The following is a 16126-nucleotide window of genomic DNA, read 5'->3' as shown; positions in this document are numbered from 1 at the left end:
CTGTACAGGTCAGGAAATGACTGGCCCTGTGCCCACTGGTTCCTACACCTTCAAGCCCTGTGTCTGCAGTCTGGCGGAAAATTGTCCATCTGGGCTGCCATACAAGCATGAATCAGGCTCTTGCTACTCAGCAAGTCATCCACACTGTAGGGGTGTTTCTTCTCCCAGCCTCAACCTCCGCCGCCAGGAGTTCCACCTAAAGGCATCCTCTATGCCTAGGCCAGCTTTTTCTGTTTCTCTTGAGAGGAAAGAAGGGGTAGGGAAGCATTCGAGATTCCCAGGGCTTCTGTGTCAGCAGTCACCGAGGCTTGAGCCGCGCCCTGCAGCCGCTGTGGCGCGGATCTTGCGGCAGACAGCGGACCAAAGAGGAAAGCCACAGCTTTACCTGGGCCCTACATCTCCGAGAAGGGCCCTTCTGGTTCCTAAGGCTCGGACGGCTGGGGCAGCTAGGAAGGCGGAGGAGGAAGGCGTGCTTTCATCCTGGTCCAAGGGACGATGGCTCAGTCTTAAGGAGTCCTCAGGCCCAAGTGTGGGCTGTGAGGCCAGTGCGTATGCAGCTCTGAGAGAGCCCACTGGAACTGGGGAACTGACTGCAACCGGCAAGCTCCAAATACATGATAGTCTCTCCCTTTTGGAGCCCCATCCCCTAGACTCCTCTATGACTGGGTATCTAAAGGATGCCAGGGACAATCAGGGAAAAGAGGCAAGAGAGGGGCCCGTTAGGGTTTTGTCCCCGACTTGTGGACAGTGCCCCCCCGCGGCCGCTCCGCGCGGCTACAGAAGTACTTGGTGACCCGCCGGCGGCATTGCTCGCAGCGGACGGCGCAGCACCAGTGGAACTTGCAGTTGCAACTGGACACGGTCTCGGCGCGGCGCTCCTCCACCGCCAGCCCACAGTCCCCGCAGAGCCGGCGGCAGCTGCGGCGCTCCCAGCGGCCCAGGGCCCGCCCCCGCCGCAGGCACTCTCGGCCCTCGGTGCCCAGCAGCCCCAGCGTTTTGTTCTCCAGGCAGTAGTCCGGGGAGTCCTCCAGGTGCACCAGCTCTCGGGTAGAAATGGAACGGAAGGTGTCGGCGATGGCGCCGCGGCCGGCCGCGCTGTTGCCCGCACCCTGCAGTAGGTCCACTTTGAGCGCCGCATGGTATTTCTCTTTCAGGTGCGCGCCCACCTCGCGGAACTCGGGCAGCTGCAGCCAGCAGGTCTGTGTGGTGCAGCTGCCGGACACGCCGTGGCACTTGCACGTGCGTTTCATGGTGCCCTTCACCGCCTGCGGGGAGAGCCAGGACTGAGGAGCAGGGAAGAAATGCAGTGGCTAGAGCTCCTCTGCCCAGAGTGGGGGCGAAACACCGGAGGGCGCTCCCGGGTCAGTCCACTCGGTACGATCTGGGCGGTGATGAAAGGGTTGTCCGCACCTTGTGTGGCTGGGCGACCCAGGTGGAGGATCTTAGGGACCAGGACTCACCTTGCGGCCAGCCTCGTTGTTGTGCAAGTTCATGGCTGCTCGGGCATCCTGTCCTGTCTCCAGAGCATCAACAAACTGCTTGGAAATGGCCTCTCCAAAGCCCACGTTGTCACTACAGCCTCCCCATAGCCAGCCTTGGCCCCCTGGAAAAGTGCAGAGGGAGAAAGGTGGTTCAGCACTCTCCTGGGCTGCTGCTTCGAACTGGGTTTGGGGATGGTGGGGGAGAAGGATGAGCTAGGCAAGGATTAATGTTGGATGAGTGCCCTGTGCCCGGATTAGTTTCAGCCTAGATGTGTTTGTGCCACTTTTGTGCGCCATTTCCAGCCCCAGCCAATCCCCTGCTCAGTGCTCCATGACGTAAATAGTTGCTAAGTAGATTCTCTGTAAAGTGTTGGGGGGCCTTCTTCCCCTGCATATAGCCAATCCAGTGGGCACAGGGTGCCGGTGCCCGTCTGATGTTGAAATCCAGGAGGGACAAAACGGTACGAAAAAAGGTAAGGAACACTCCAGCACTGTAGGGGGAGAGGCATACCGTGAAATACCATCAGCCAGGGTGTTTGGCACAATGGTTGAGACACTGGTTAGGACACTCGTCAGGACATGCACGGCCCACATTAGCTGTCTGAGTTTGAATCCTGCCTCTGTTCTGGATGAGACCTTCCTGCTGGTGTAGACCCTGGGAGGCAGCCAAGAGGGCTGCAAGGGCTCGGATCCCTGCCATCCTGCCAGGTAGGACCTGGAGTGAAGTCTGTTTCCAACTCACAGCTTGGTTGTGAGCTTCTGGGGGTTGTGGGTTTCTGGGGAAGTGTTCTGCATCTGCCCTCCTCTGCCTCTCAAGTAAATTTTTTTTAAAAGCTAAAGAAAAAATATGGAACAGCAAAGGTGGGATTGAGAGGAGGACACAGAGGCTTAGTCATGGCACCAGAAGTAAGGAGTAGATGTAGGTGGGCCCAGCCCAGTGGCCTAGTGGCTAAAGTCCTCACCTTACACGTGCTGGGATCCCATATCGGGACTGGTTCTAATCCTGGCTGACCCACTTCCCATCCAGCTCCCTGCATGTGGCCTGTCAAGGACAGCCAAAAGCCACCCTGCACCCGCATGGGAGACCTGGAAGAGACTCCGGCTCCTAGCTTTGGATCGGCTCAGCTCTGGCCCTTGTCGTCACTTGGGGAGCGAATCAATGGATGGAAGATCTTCCTCTCTGTATATGACTTTGCAGTAAAATAAAAAAGTCTTAAAAAAAAAGTGGATGTAGGTGAGGAGGGATGTCAGGAGGAAGTTAGGCTTCTATCTGGGTCTGGAGGCTTGAATCTACAGGGAGTGGTGCCCCATTACGTTGTTGCAATGTGTGTAGTTCAGTGAAGGAGAAGGCCCCAGTTACATTTTGCATGGTTTGGTTTGGAACCAGAGGCTTGGGCTTGAACTCTTCACCCAGCTTCACCCTGCTTTTCCTTGTATTCACACAAGCACACACCTCTTGTCCACCCCACCCATCTCTTTTGCCTTTCAGTGATCCTCACCGGCCCTGGCCACCCACCCCCATGGCATTCCTTACCCAGCTGCCCATTTCGGGAGTCGTCACAGCCACAGTTGTCAAAATCACCCAGGCTGCAGTTCCTGGTCAGTGTGTACATAACTCCGGCAGAGCTGATGGCATGCACGAACGCCGTCTCACGGTTCGCTGGCAGGAACCGAAGTCCAGAGTTAGAGGGGCACCCAGACACACCAGCCCCGCTGCCCGCCTTGAACACCATCCTCCCACTGCCCTCCCCACCCTGCGCTATCTCCCCTTCTTTTCAAGGTATCCATCCTCTTCTCGGGGCTGTCCCGTCCCTTCCTGTCTTTTCAAGTCAGTTATCGTGTAGCTATTGGTAGTCATTGGTGACAGAAGTGATTGTAAAGGACTTGGGTGGGAATGGTGCCCCTGGAAGCAGTGGGAATTAGAAGAATCTGAAGGGCAGGTTGTAAAGGACCATCCCCACTGTTCCTGCGAGGACACTGTAACCACCAAGGCCTGTTTGGCTGGTCTGGAGAAGAGCCATGGCTGGGCAGTGACCAGTACAAGTGCTTTTATCATGTCTGTGGGAATCTGGCCTCCAGGCCAACTGCCACTGGCCTAGTACCTCTCTGCTAATCTGGCTGAAGGAAGTTCAGTTCCTACCTACCTATTGACATTACTTATATCCTGAGAATGCCTTGTAGCCAGTTTGAGGGCCAGAATGGCACAGAACTAGGAGTGAGGCAAGGTATGCCTGTTGCACAGTGAGATTATTGGGAAAGGGAGAAAATTGTCTAGGTCAGAAAAAGCACTGGGAAAAAGAGAGCTCGGAGAGGGAGAGGCATGGTGGAGGCGGAGGCTGGGACCAGGGGCTCCCAGGAGCTGTGGCAGGGGCTCTCCTTACCACTGCGGAGCCCACCATGGCTGGACAGCTGGAGGGCACGCTCCGGGCAGTTCCAGCGGTCCCAGGCAAACTGGTACTTGCATTCTTCAATGCCGCTCTGGGCCCCAGCAGCCACACTGCTGGAGTAGATCAGGTAAGCCTGCGAGCACATGAGCCAACATTCAGGCCAGATATAGATGCTGTCTCTTGCCCACTCACTCACCCCTCCTAAATGTTTTAATTGTGCTATCTTAGTTAGCATCACAACCTTGTTATAAACAAGGAATCCGTGGCTGAGTGGGTGACATCCTGTATTCATATCCCAGAGTGGGGCGATGGCAGGTCTAGGGATGAAATGCCATTTTATCATACTCATGTCTCCACTAACCTTTATTCATGGCATACACCACTGCTCCAGAATGAGCCCAAATCACACAAGTCATGAATGTAGCTGTTTTTGGTCAATTACACCCAAAAAGAACATTTATGCACTGTTTCTGCCTTTCCACGAGGCTCTCAGGTAGTATAATTTCAGAATTTGAAGATGGGAAACTGCTTCCCACCCCTTGCCCTGGGAAGGGTGTGTAACTTTGCAGCTGCAAGAGACTCTTAATATTCTGGGAGTCCTAGCCTTGAACTCCAAATCAGAATTTCTGAGTTCTCAGCTCTGACATTAGTGTGCAGTGTGGACCTGGAGTTGTCCCTAACCCTCTCTGTGACACACATTACAAGATAAAGCTGTGGCTCTAATGGAAAGAAAGTGGATATGAATGTGGGTCCTTCAAAACTCATGGAAGATGCAATGACAAGTCTAATGCAAAAACCATTGAAAGTCCATGGATAATGCTTTTGTGTAGTATCCATGTTCTACAAACTTATACAAGCCCTTTCAGTCTTTAGTCAACAAGCTAATGTTTGTGAAATCCACGCCAATTAAAGGAACGTTGTCTTACCTTTGGGCCAGTCATCAGGAAATTGTTCACAGACCTAGGAAAAGGGCAAGCATCAGAGGATAGTGGGAGACATCGACCAGTTTCTGCCTCCACGTGTTTTAAGCATGACTTCAGCAAATATAAGCAGCAGGAAGAAAGGGAAACGACCTTTGCCAAGGAAACAGTATGCATAGAGAACACAGTAAAGATAACTCATCTAGGCAAAGGAAAATAAATAAAAATCATATAATCGCATTGGATTTTATAGTCAACTGCAATTTCCAGAATTATAAAATCAGAAACTACCACTAGAAAGGATCTTGGAAAGCAACTAGACCAAGAAAAGTTCAGTCTCCACTTAGAGGCCAAAGGATTTGCTGGACTCTCTTCATATAAAACACACTGAAAATGTAGTTAATGGTTTTCCCCCACCTGTTTGAAAGGCAGAGAAACACAGGTGTTTGGGCACATGTATCCACACATCACACAGATTCCATCCTTTGGTTCTGTCCCCAAATGTCCCCAACAGGCATGGCTAGGGAAGGGCAAAACTAGGAACCCTGGACTCCATCTGGCTTTCCCTCATGGGTGGCAGGGGTCCAAGCACTTGAGCTGTCACATGCTGCCCTTAGAATGCATTAGCAGGAATCAGTATTGGAAGCAGAACAGTCAGGACTTGAACTGGCACTCTGACATGGGACGCAGGTGGCCCAAGGGGTGGCTCAATGTGCTGTGCCACAATGCTTATTCCTATGTGCGTAGTATTTTTTTTTAAATATTTTTTTTTATTGGAAAGTCAGATATACAGAGAGTCAGAGAGGAAGAGTCTCCGTTTGCTGGTTCCCAAGTGACCGCAATGGCTAGAGCTGAGCCAATCCAAAGCCAGGAGCCTGGAGCCTCTTCCGGGTCTCCCATGTGGGTGCAGGCTCCCAAGGCTTTGGGCCGTCCTTGACTGCTTTCCCAGGCCACAAGCAGGGAGCTGGATGGGAAATGGGTCAGCCGGGATTAGGACTAACAGCCATATGTGATCCCAGTACATGTGAGGCGAGGACTGTAGCCACTAGGCTATCGGGCTGGGCCCTGTGGGTAGATTTTTAAAAAATAAATGCAGGCTATGTACTCCTTATCCTTTGGATCCAGAAACAGACTGGATTTCAGATTTTGGGGAGTATTTGCATTTGCATAATGAGATACCTTTAGAATTGGACCCAGGTCTAAACATGAAATTCATTTATGTTTCATATAGACTTTATACGCATAACTCAAGAGTGATTTCATACATTATTTTTAGTGTGTCTGCCTTTTGACTATGACTGGATGAGTATGGCTGGTCACACAGGGTGTGGAATTTTCCACTTGGGGAAATCATGCAGGTGCTCAAAATTAAAAAAAAAAATTGGAAGACAGAGAGAGAGAGTCCACAATAGGCAGGGCTGGGCCATGGTCTCCCATGTGGGTGGCAGTGGCAGGGACTCAGGTACTCGGGCCATCCTTGGCTGCGTTCCCATGTGCGTTGATGGGAAACTGAACGGGATGCCATCATGGGTGTAGGTGTCTCTGCAGAGGTTTAACTCACTCTGCCACAAGGCCTGACCCTCAAAATATTTTGGATTTGGGACATTTTGAATCTCAGATTAAAGTTATTACCAAACTGGGAGGCTGCCAGATAAGAAGATGAAAAAGATTCTGAAAGGGATATAATTGCATTTTAGAAAGCCATGAAAGACTACAAAATCTGGCCAAACTAATCTGCTTCTTCAAATCAGGTAGGCAATGTTAAGCCAGCTGGAAAGCAACACTGCTGTGTTGGGGATAGCAGTATCATTGAAGTGAGTTGACAATGGCCAAACCCACCCCGAGTTTGAAGGTCACTTTCTAATCCCCAGAAGTTGGTGTCTGGGGACTTGGCCAGGCCCCTTGCCTTGGGGAAAGAAGCCTGAGCTTACGCTGACTCAGCAGGGCAGACTTGAGATGAGGAATGAGATTCAGAGAGTTGGGACATTACCAGGCCAGAGAAGCTGACTCCCATTGCCTCAGACAAACATTATCCAGAAGGGAAGTGAAATCACAATGAGTGACAAAGGAGAAAACTGCCATAAACCCAGGTGAAGATTCTTTCTATAAGGTTCTAGATGGGAGCTTTGGGGAGTAAAAGGCAGAGAGTCTAGAGGATTCTTTATTTCTAGAAAAGGCTCTAATATTGAAAGGTTTATATGCTATGGGGACCCTCCCCGGTTGATTGGTGAATGCTGCATAATTAAGCACCTGTGGAGGGACAGACTGTAAGCTTCTTTTGGACAATGTTCTCATGAAGCGAGCTGTGCTGTGAACCCTTGAGTTACCCACAGACATTCTGAGTCGCATTCAGAATCTCCAATATCAAGACAAGACCATGGTCCTGTGACGAGCACCAAATGAGGGGCCCTTGTTCTTGATTAATGGGACAATGGTGGGATGTCATTTGAGGTGGGAGGCAACATATCAATCACCCACAACACGGTTAATGTGTGCTGTGAAAGATGTAGCGAGGAATTGCACATTTGCATGGGTGTACCTAGGGATAGCCCTACACTTGGAAGCACTGTAGTAACAAACATGGCAGGTGGAAGCTCCGTGGGACAATTGGAGACTCTCTCCAGACAGGACACAGCACAGCTGGTGTGTTCTCTGGGGACACAGCCTCCCATGCTCCAGAAGGATGTGCTGAGGATGTTACCCAGAGCAGCTGCCGGTCAATGGACTTGGTACACCTTGCTGAACCCTCCCAGTGACGCCCAGATCTTTTCCTGAACTCCAGATTTCTGTATTCAGCTATATTCCTTTAAAATTTATTGTAATTATTTGAAGGACAGAGATACACAAAGAGAGGCAAACAGGCATAGAGAGAAACAGATTTCCCATCTGCTGATTCACTCCCCCAATGCCTGCAACGGCCAGGGCTGGGCTAGGCTGAAGAGAGGAGTCAGAGAGAACCCAGATCTCCCACACAGGTGGCAAGGGCCCAATTGTGTAAGCTATTAACCTGTTTCCTCCCAAATGTCCGTATTAGTTGGAATTGAAAGTGGAGCCAGAAGAACCCAAACACTCTAATATGAAATACAGGTATCCCATTCCAACAGCCAGACCATTGCCCCAAATGCCTGCCCCAACTCCCCAGCTATATTCCCAGCACCTGTCCTTGAACAAGCATCTCAGACTCAGCTCTGAACGGAAAATTCAGCTCTTGGCTGTCACCATGCTAACCTGTTCCTTCTTCAGCTCCTCCTCTGTTCAGGTACAAATCTTGTAAAGTCATTGATTCCTTTGTTTCTCTCTTTCTAATATTTATTTATTTTTATTGGAAAGGCAGATATTACAGAGAGAAGGAGACAATGAGAGAAGGAGATACAGAGAGAGAGATCTTCTGTTTGCTGGTTCACTCACCAAATGGCTGTAACAGCCAAGCTGATCCAAAGCCAGGAACCACGAGCTTCCTCTAGGTAACCCACATGGGTACAGGGTCCCAAGGCCTTGGGCCACCCTCTACTGCTTTCCCAGGCTGCAAACAGGGAGCTGCATGGGAAGTGGAGCAACCAAGACAAGAACTGGTGCCCATATAGGATTCTAGAGGTTGCAAGGTGAGGATTTAGCCACTAGGCTACAGTGCTGGGCCCCTTTCTTTCTCTTTCATCCTGTATTCCACATGTCCTCAAGTCTTACTAGCTTCATCCTCACAGTGCATCCAGAATCTAACTTGCTCTCAGTGTCTCACTGTTAGTCCCTGCTTTGAGCTGTCACAGTCTTTTGTCTGGATTATTTTAAAAGCCTCTGCAACATCTCCTTGCTTTCCCCCTTCTTCCACATGCTACTCTTGAAATGACTGGTTTCTTTAAAGATTAGCTTCAAGAGAGAAATAAAATCATACCACTGCTTGCTTCAAACTCTCTAATAGGTTCTTACGTTGTGTAGCATAGAAGTCAAAAGCTAATCATGGTTTGTAAAGCCTTGCTCCAGGTGCTTGCCTCTTGGCATCCTGCTTTGGCAATACCGAACGCTTCATGGTTTCTCCCATGCACAGGCTCCGTAGTCTCCGGGTCTTTGCCCTCGCTGCTTTAGTTCCTAGACTTCTCCCTATGTGAATGTCCATATAGCTTGCTTTGTCATATCCATCAGTCTTGTCAGTCAAATGTGTCATTCTCCTTGAGACTTTTCTTTGTTATTATGTTTAAATTCGTAATTTCCTCTGCTCACAGCTTTCTCTGCTCTGACTTTTCTCTGGCACATGTTAGTACCTGACTCTGTATGTTTTACGCATTTATGCTTATTTTTAGCTTCTTCCCACTATGTTGTCAGCTCCAATAAAGCAGACCTTGGGGAGATGTGTTTTGCTCACCAAGTATTACCAGTGCCTAGAAATAACAAATATTGAATAATATTTATTGAGTAAAAGAATGAAGGAGCCCACTTTTAGGGGCTTCTTCCACCCAAGGAATATGGAAGGATGTATCCAGAATACAGAGAAAATGCCTAAAACTCAACAACAACTCAATAACCCACTTAAAAATGGGCAAAGGATACAGAGATGCATCACATATGGGCACCGGTTTGAATCGCAGCAGCTCCACTTCCATCCAGGAAGGGGAGAAACAAAGGGGAAGACCACTCATGACTTTCCACACATCCCAGTACTCAGGGATGGTGAACTGCCACCTCATACCAACCAGAGTTTCAATGTGTACAGATTCTGAGGGTTCTGTCCAAGCGGTTTGGATAGCTCTGAAATGCTGATTTCACCAATCTGAGGATGATGTCACCCTCCCAATGTCCATTGGCTCCATTCACCAAAATTATTTGCTGTCTTCATTTGTTTGAGGCTGTTGTCCAGTTAGTTGTCGTTGTGCGGCAGCACCAAATGTGCTGCCTTAAGCTTGTTTTACATCAGGGCCTGTGTACACGACTCTACGTTTTTCATTAAGTAGGGCAAGTTCTTCCTGCCTCATTTTAAAGAAGTCGTTCTCTTCTGCATATTTGACTACAAGCATAGGCTGCTGTTACTAGCTTTGTATACTCCTTAGCCTCTAGGATACAGGAAGTCCTCCACAAAAGGGGACTCAATCAGGACCAGCACCTTGTGGCGGCAGGTTAAGTTGCTGCCTGCAATGCTGGTACCCATATCAGTTTATGTCTTGGTTGCTCCATTTCTGCTCCAGCTTCCTGTTAATGTGCTTGGGAAAGCAGTGGAGGATGGCCCAGTGCATGGGCTCTTATCTCCCATGTCAGAGAGCTGGAAGAAGCTCCTGGCTTCAGCCTGTCCCAGCACTGACTGTGTGGTCATCTGGGGAGTGAACCAACTGATGGAAGATCTTTGTCTCTCCCACTCTCTGCAACTCTTTCAACATAAACAAGTAAGTCTTTTTAAAAAGGGGATTGAACAAGGGGTCGGCACAACAGCTCAATAAGCTAATCCTCCAAGTGTCAACATCCCATACGGGTGCCAGTTCATGTCCCGGCTGTTCCACTTCCCATGCAGCTCCCTGTTTAAGGCCTGGGAGAGCTCTAGACGATAGTCCAAGTCCTTGGGATTCTGTACCCACGTGGGAGGCATGGGAGAAGCTCTTGGCTTCTGGTTTTGGATCAACTCAGCTTTGACCATTGTGATCATTTGTGGAGTGAACCAGCAGTTAGAATATCTTTTTCTCTGTCTTTCCTATTCCCATAAATCTGCCTTTCTAGTAAAAACAAAAAAAACCTCTTTTTTTTTTTTTTTAAAGGAATTGAAAGAATTTTGGAATGGTAGATGGGAATATTATCAGATGGATTAGAGAAAATTTTTTAAGATTTATTTTATTTTATTTTATTTTTATTGGAAAGTAAGATATACAGAGAGGAGGAGAGACAGAGAGCAAGATCTTCTGTCCAATGACTCACTCCCCAAGCGGCTGCAACAGCCGGAGCTGAGCCAATCCAAAGCCAGGAGCCCAGAGCCTCTTCCAGGTCTCTCACGTGGGTGCAGGGTCCCAAGACTTTGGCAGTCCTTGACTGCTTTCCCAGGTCACATGCAGGGAGCTGGATGGGAAGCAGGGCCACATGCAGGGATTAGAACCGGTGCCCATATGGGATCAAGGCATGTTCAAGGAGAGGACTTTAGCTACTACTCTGGGCCCAGACTGGAGAATTTGATGAGGAAGATTCTGGAGGCGATGTAGGAAGTGTGTGAGAAGGCTGTCCTCTCACTACCTTTTCAATGCAGGGAGACAATGACTGTGCTCTGTCAGCAGTTGGACATATTGCAAGACCACAGATAAGAATACTGTGTATATGCACACAGAGGGCAGTGCTCGAATCCCAGCTCCACCAAAGTCAATGTGACCCACATAATGCTACATGGAATTGGAATTGTGCTTCACAGTGATCAAGCAAAGTGGTAAGCAATTTATATATACAACTCTATTTTGCTTTTACACTTACCAGTAAAACTGTTAGTGTCTTGTCCTACTGTTATCCTATATTTGTTTATATATAGGTGTATATATATGTATTTATGTGTACTGTTGTCAAACACATTTTAACTCACAAAGCACAAGAATAGCCAGCAGTTTTCAAGTATGTCAGGAATTCTTCTAAGTGCGTTATTTGTATTTTTCAATTTCCACGGCAATGCCATACTTTATCTAATTTATACATTCTTTGCACTACAATACTCTGTTTTACACGATTTCAGTGTGTGGAAGTCTCTGTGGTGGCATGGGTGGGAACTGTCTACCTTCCCTCTTGTGGGTGCAGCAACTGGCACACAGCATAGTTAGCCAGCACCACATGCGGGCTGAGCGGCACGGGCAGGAGGGAGCCCAGGAAGGCTGAGTCCAGAGCCTGCAGCACTGCATACCTGTGCTTCCTGCACCCCTGCTTCACTTGCTCCTGCAGCCTCTTGCCAATCCAGCACTCTGGACTCATGCAAAATCCTGGGTGGTTTTTTTTTTTTTTTTTTTTTTTTTTTTTGGCTTGCATACCCATACAAATAAGCCCCATTACTAACATATGATCTCTGCATTTTAAAAATTATTTACTTATTTGAGAAACAGAGAGAGAGAGAGACAGAGAGAGAAAGTACTCCCCAAAATGCCCACACCAGCCACGGTTAGGCCAGGGCCCAAGGCAAAAGCTTGGCACTCAGTCCTGCTCTGTCATGTGGGTGGCAGGGACCGAATCCCTTGAGCTATATCACTCGCTACCTCTCAGGGCCTGCATTAGCAGCAAGCTGAAAAGTCACAGCCAGGACTGGAATCCAGGCACTCTGATGAGGGACTTGGGCATCCTAACTGCTGGGCTAAACACCTGCTCCTCTGGTATTTCCAGTCTTTTGTTGCTTCCACCCTCTCTTCCACTTCCATGTCTACCATATAGACACATCAGCCTGATATCTGAGAGCTTACATTCCTGGGCATGTTTCCTGGAGACTGTTGTTGCCTACACTGAGTTCCACATACAAAAACATTGACACAAACAAATACTGGGAGAAACTGTAGCATCCAAGAAGGGGCTATATGGGAACTCTCTGTATGTTCTGCTTGATTTTTTTCTGTAACTCTAAAAACACTCTTAAAAAATAAAATCTCATTGGGTCACTGTTGTGTTGTAGAAGTTAAAGCCATTGCCTGCAGTGTCAGTATCCTATATGGGCTCTCGTTTGTGTCCCAGCTCCTCCCTCTACAATCCAGCTCCCTGCTAATGTGCCTTGAAACAGCAGCAAGAATGGCCCAAATTTATGGGTCACTGCATTCACGTGGCAGGCCTGGAAGAAGCTCCTGACCTTGCTTCGGCTCGGCCCAGTCCTGGCCATTGTTGCCATCTGGGAAGTGAAGCAGCAGCTGGAAAATCTCCCTCTGTCTCTCTTTCTGTCCTTCTTTCTCTATAACTCTTTCAAATAAATAAATAAATCTTTAAAACAAAATATGTTGAATTTCAAAAGTATCTGTTAACCATGTTTAGAGGTATCCTCTTCTACTTGGGTGTTAAAACTGTCATTTTGGGTCAAGCGCCCTATAGAATTTAGTAACACAGTTCTTGTTTCCTTTCCCAGGAGCCCGGGGTCCTGGTGCGGCTCTTGCTGGGCTCGGCCATCAGGGCCTTGGCACCCTGCCATTACTGACTCACTCTCCTTGGACTTTTCTCTGCCTTACATGTGTTATTTTACAGCAAATTTTCTGGGCATGCTCCAAAATGAGATGCTTTCCTTCTTCTTTTAAAAAATTTATTTGAAAGACAGAGAGAGACAGAGAGAAAGAGAGAGAAAGAAAGAGAGAGAGAGAGAGAGGTTGACAGAGGTGAGAAAGAGACACAGAGAGACAGAGAACTTGCATCTTCTGGTTTATTCCCCAAATGTTTGAGCCATATGAGAGCAAGGAGCTGGGAATTCAATTTGGGATCTCCCACATGGATGGCAGGGACCCAATTTCTTGATGTGTCCGCCATTGCTTAGTCAGGGCTGGAGCAGGCCAAAGCCTGGGGCCCAGAATTCAACCCAGGTTGCCCATTTTGGGTGGGAGGGACTCAAGTCCTTGAGTTACCATCTGTTGCCATTCACTGTGCTCATTAGCAAGAAGTTGGAATCAGAACTGGAGCTGAGACTCAAACACTGGCACTCAAGTGTGGTGTGTGGGTGTCCCAAGTGGTGCCTTAACCACCATGCCAAAGCCGCATCCCTCAATAATCAGATATTTGGCCCTCTACACCCACAATATTTGTCTTCATGCCCTCTGATCCTTTCTTTTGTGCTGCCTTTCTCCACTCACCCCCACATGCTTGTGTGACATTTCTGGCTTCTGCCTAAATTTGAACACCATCTCCCAACATCCATGTGAACTCTCTGGCCTGAGGCCATAGCCAGCCTACATCAGGGGAGATGGGGGTGGAGAGTCTATCCATTTGCTGTCACTGGGGAGAAGAGGGTGCAAGGGAGTGAATATGACTGCAGATTCACCTGCAGATTCGGCTCAGAGGGAGTGTAGAGGGGAGGGGTAGGCAGGGCAAGGGAGAGGGTCCAGTGTGGGGAAGCTGCCAGAGTGCTAGCTGGGAGGTGCTCCAGTGGCGCTTTTCCTTCCATAGAACTCTCCAGATATTAGACCCAAAAAGAGTGCAGACACAGCCCCTTCTGAGTGTGTTTCCTTGTGCCTTCCTCTATACTTCACAACATGTGACAGAACATCTATGTATGAACACACACACACACACACACACACACACACACACACACACAAAATGACAGAGAAGGCAGTAATGTCCTTCTCTGACAACACAAAAGAGTATTGAAACCAGGCACATGTCATTGCATAATTAAGGGCTCAGCTCAAAAGGCAAAAATGTTTTCCAGGACAAATGGCACAGCTAATTCTTATCCATTCTAAGGTATCCATCATTGGCATCGGGCTGTATCCTCTCAGTGAGGGAAAGACACTAAAGGCAGAGGGCACAGATACTGAAAGTCTTGCAGGAAAGAGACATAGTGAAAGGTTCAAAGTCAAGTTTCCCTACCCTAACCAAGTCTTTGCAGTGAATATCTGGGCAAATGGAGACTCTAAGGTGGACTTTGTCAACCAGTGGATTCTGGAGAGATTTCTTATCATGCTTGGAGTGGCGAAATTGGCAATAATTCAAAAGTTTTGAACTATCAAAACTTCTTGAGCAGGGCACGCAGGGCATACTCCACAGCGGGGACCTTGAAATGGCGTTCAGTGACTGACTGTTCTCCATTGCAGGGTACAGAGGTGATTGTGAGGCTGGATGTGGCTTCCCCACAGATACAGGAAGGAAAAAAAGAGATTGTGAAAATAATGGTCTCTGTGCCCAGCGCAATAGTGTAACAGTTAAAGTCCTCGCCTTGAACGCACAAGGATCCCATATGGACGTCGGTTCTAATCCCAGCAGCTCCGCTTCCCATCCAGCTCCCTGCCTGTGGGCTGGAAAAGCAGTTGAGGATGGCCCAAAGCTTTGGGACCCTGCACCTGTGTGGGAGACCCAGAAGAAGCTCCTGGCTCCTGGCTTTGGACTGGCTCAGCTCCAGCCGTTGTGGCCGCTTGGGGAGTGAACCATCGAATGGAAGATCTTCCTCTTTGTCTCTCCCCCTCTCTGCATATTTGATTTTGCAATAAAAATAAATAAATCTTTAGAAAAAAATAATGGTCTCAGCCACCTTCCTGTAGCACTTGGCCCTTTGCACCCTAATCAGCTATGTAAAAATCATCAAAAATAAAAACAATTATCTTTAAAATGAATAAATAAACAAAACAGACAAAGCCAAGTTTCCTCCCACTTCCAAACGCATGGAGAGGGATGAAAGCTGGCATCAGTTGAGAGTTCACCTTCAGGAGGGCAGCGAAGCAGCTGGCAGATTCCAGAGAACGGGAATTATGACATGCAGGCTGACATAGCGGACGGTGGACTCAGACGAGTGTGACATTGAAAGGAAAGAACAAGGGAGAGGTGTTTGCAGTGGAGACCAGAGCCCAGGGAAGAGTTTTATAAATGAATCTCAAAGGAAAAACTCCAGGGATAAGTAACCTACTGTCACGTCCCATGTCTACTGCACTAATTCTAACATCACCTCTTTCTTCATAAGGACTTTAGCTCTGTAAAGAATTCTAAACACATTTTTTTTTGGTATTTGTGAAATTTCTGTGTAATAATTCAGTGCCCTAAAACAAAAAGTGTTGAAAACCTTGATTACTAAGTCAACTATAATTGACAAGGAAAAAAAATTAAACAGACATGCCCACGTGAGCAGGCATCCTTACTTGCAGATCCCACATTATCCCAAACTCAGCCTTTGCCAAATGATGGCCAGAAGAGGCCCAGGGAACAACTGTGGACCACGGATCTCCAGCAGCAATCTCAGGTAGATTTCCTTCTCAGCCTTTCACAGCCTTCCAAGGAAGAGTTCCCCCACCCCCAGACGAGTGTCATGTGTATCTCACAATATTCTTTGGAGTGACGGGCTGGCTTTGCTTGTACTCGTCTCCCTTCTTCACACGTTGCAGCAAGCTCTGCTGAGAGGCAATGAACTACCTAAGAAGCACTTTAGTGCGTAGCATTTAACTGAGGATCCTAAGTGGGGACTAGGCTGGGCTCAGTCCACTTTCCTGGGTCTCTAAGTGAAAAACTGCTAAACACTGTTCAGGCACTGTTCCCAGAAAGCCTGGGACCACAGGAGCTCCTTCCCAGTCACTACACACGGGAAGATTTTTAATTTGCTTTCTGCCTGTAACAGTCTATAGTATTATCAGATACAGTATGAAGATTCCTTTCCCTATCTTTCTTCTTGTGTTGAAACACGTTAGTCTTTGGAAGATTTAAAACTAACAGAAATATATGCAGTTGG

General features: G+C 48.2%; 1 protein-coding gene across 1 annotated transcript in view; it reads right to left on the bottom strand.

Moving 5' to 3' along the window:
* Positions 1 to 569: 569 nt before the first annotated feature.
* Positions 570 to 16126, bottom strand: part of WNT8B (Wnt family member 8B) — a 59577-nt gene continuing 44020 nt past the window's right edge. Inside the window, exons 4-8 of the mRNA XM_058671091.1 lie at positions 4795 to 4828; positions 3863 to 4001; positions 3016 to 3141; positions 1461 to 1603; positions 570 to 1265 (exon numbers count right to left, since the gene is read on the bottom strand). Coding sequence (XP_058527074.1) covers positions 720 to 1265; positions 1461 to 1603; positions 3016 to 3141; positions 3863 to 4001; positions 4795 to 4828 — 988 coding nt within the window. The 3' untranslated portion in view covers positions 570 to 719. The remainder of the gene's footprint in view (positions 1266 to 1460; positions 1604 to 3015; positions 3142 to 3862; positions 4002 to 4794; positions 4829 to 16126) is intronic.

This window comes from Ochotona princeps, chromosome 13 (assembly GCF_030435755.1).
Source record: "Ochotona princeps isolate mOchPri1 chromosome 13, mOchPri1.hap1, whole genome shotgun sequence".
Classification (NCBI taxonomy): domain Eukaryota; kingdom Metazoa; phylum Chordata; class Mammalia; order Lagomorpha; family Ochotonidae; genus Ochotona; species Ochotona princeps.
The sequence above is the reverse complement of the archived record's forward strand: the minus strand, read 5'-3'. Positions and strand labels throughout refer to the sequence as shown.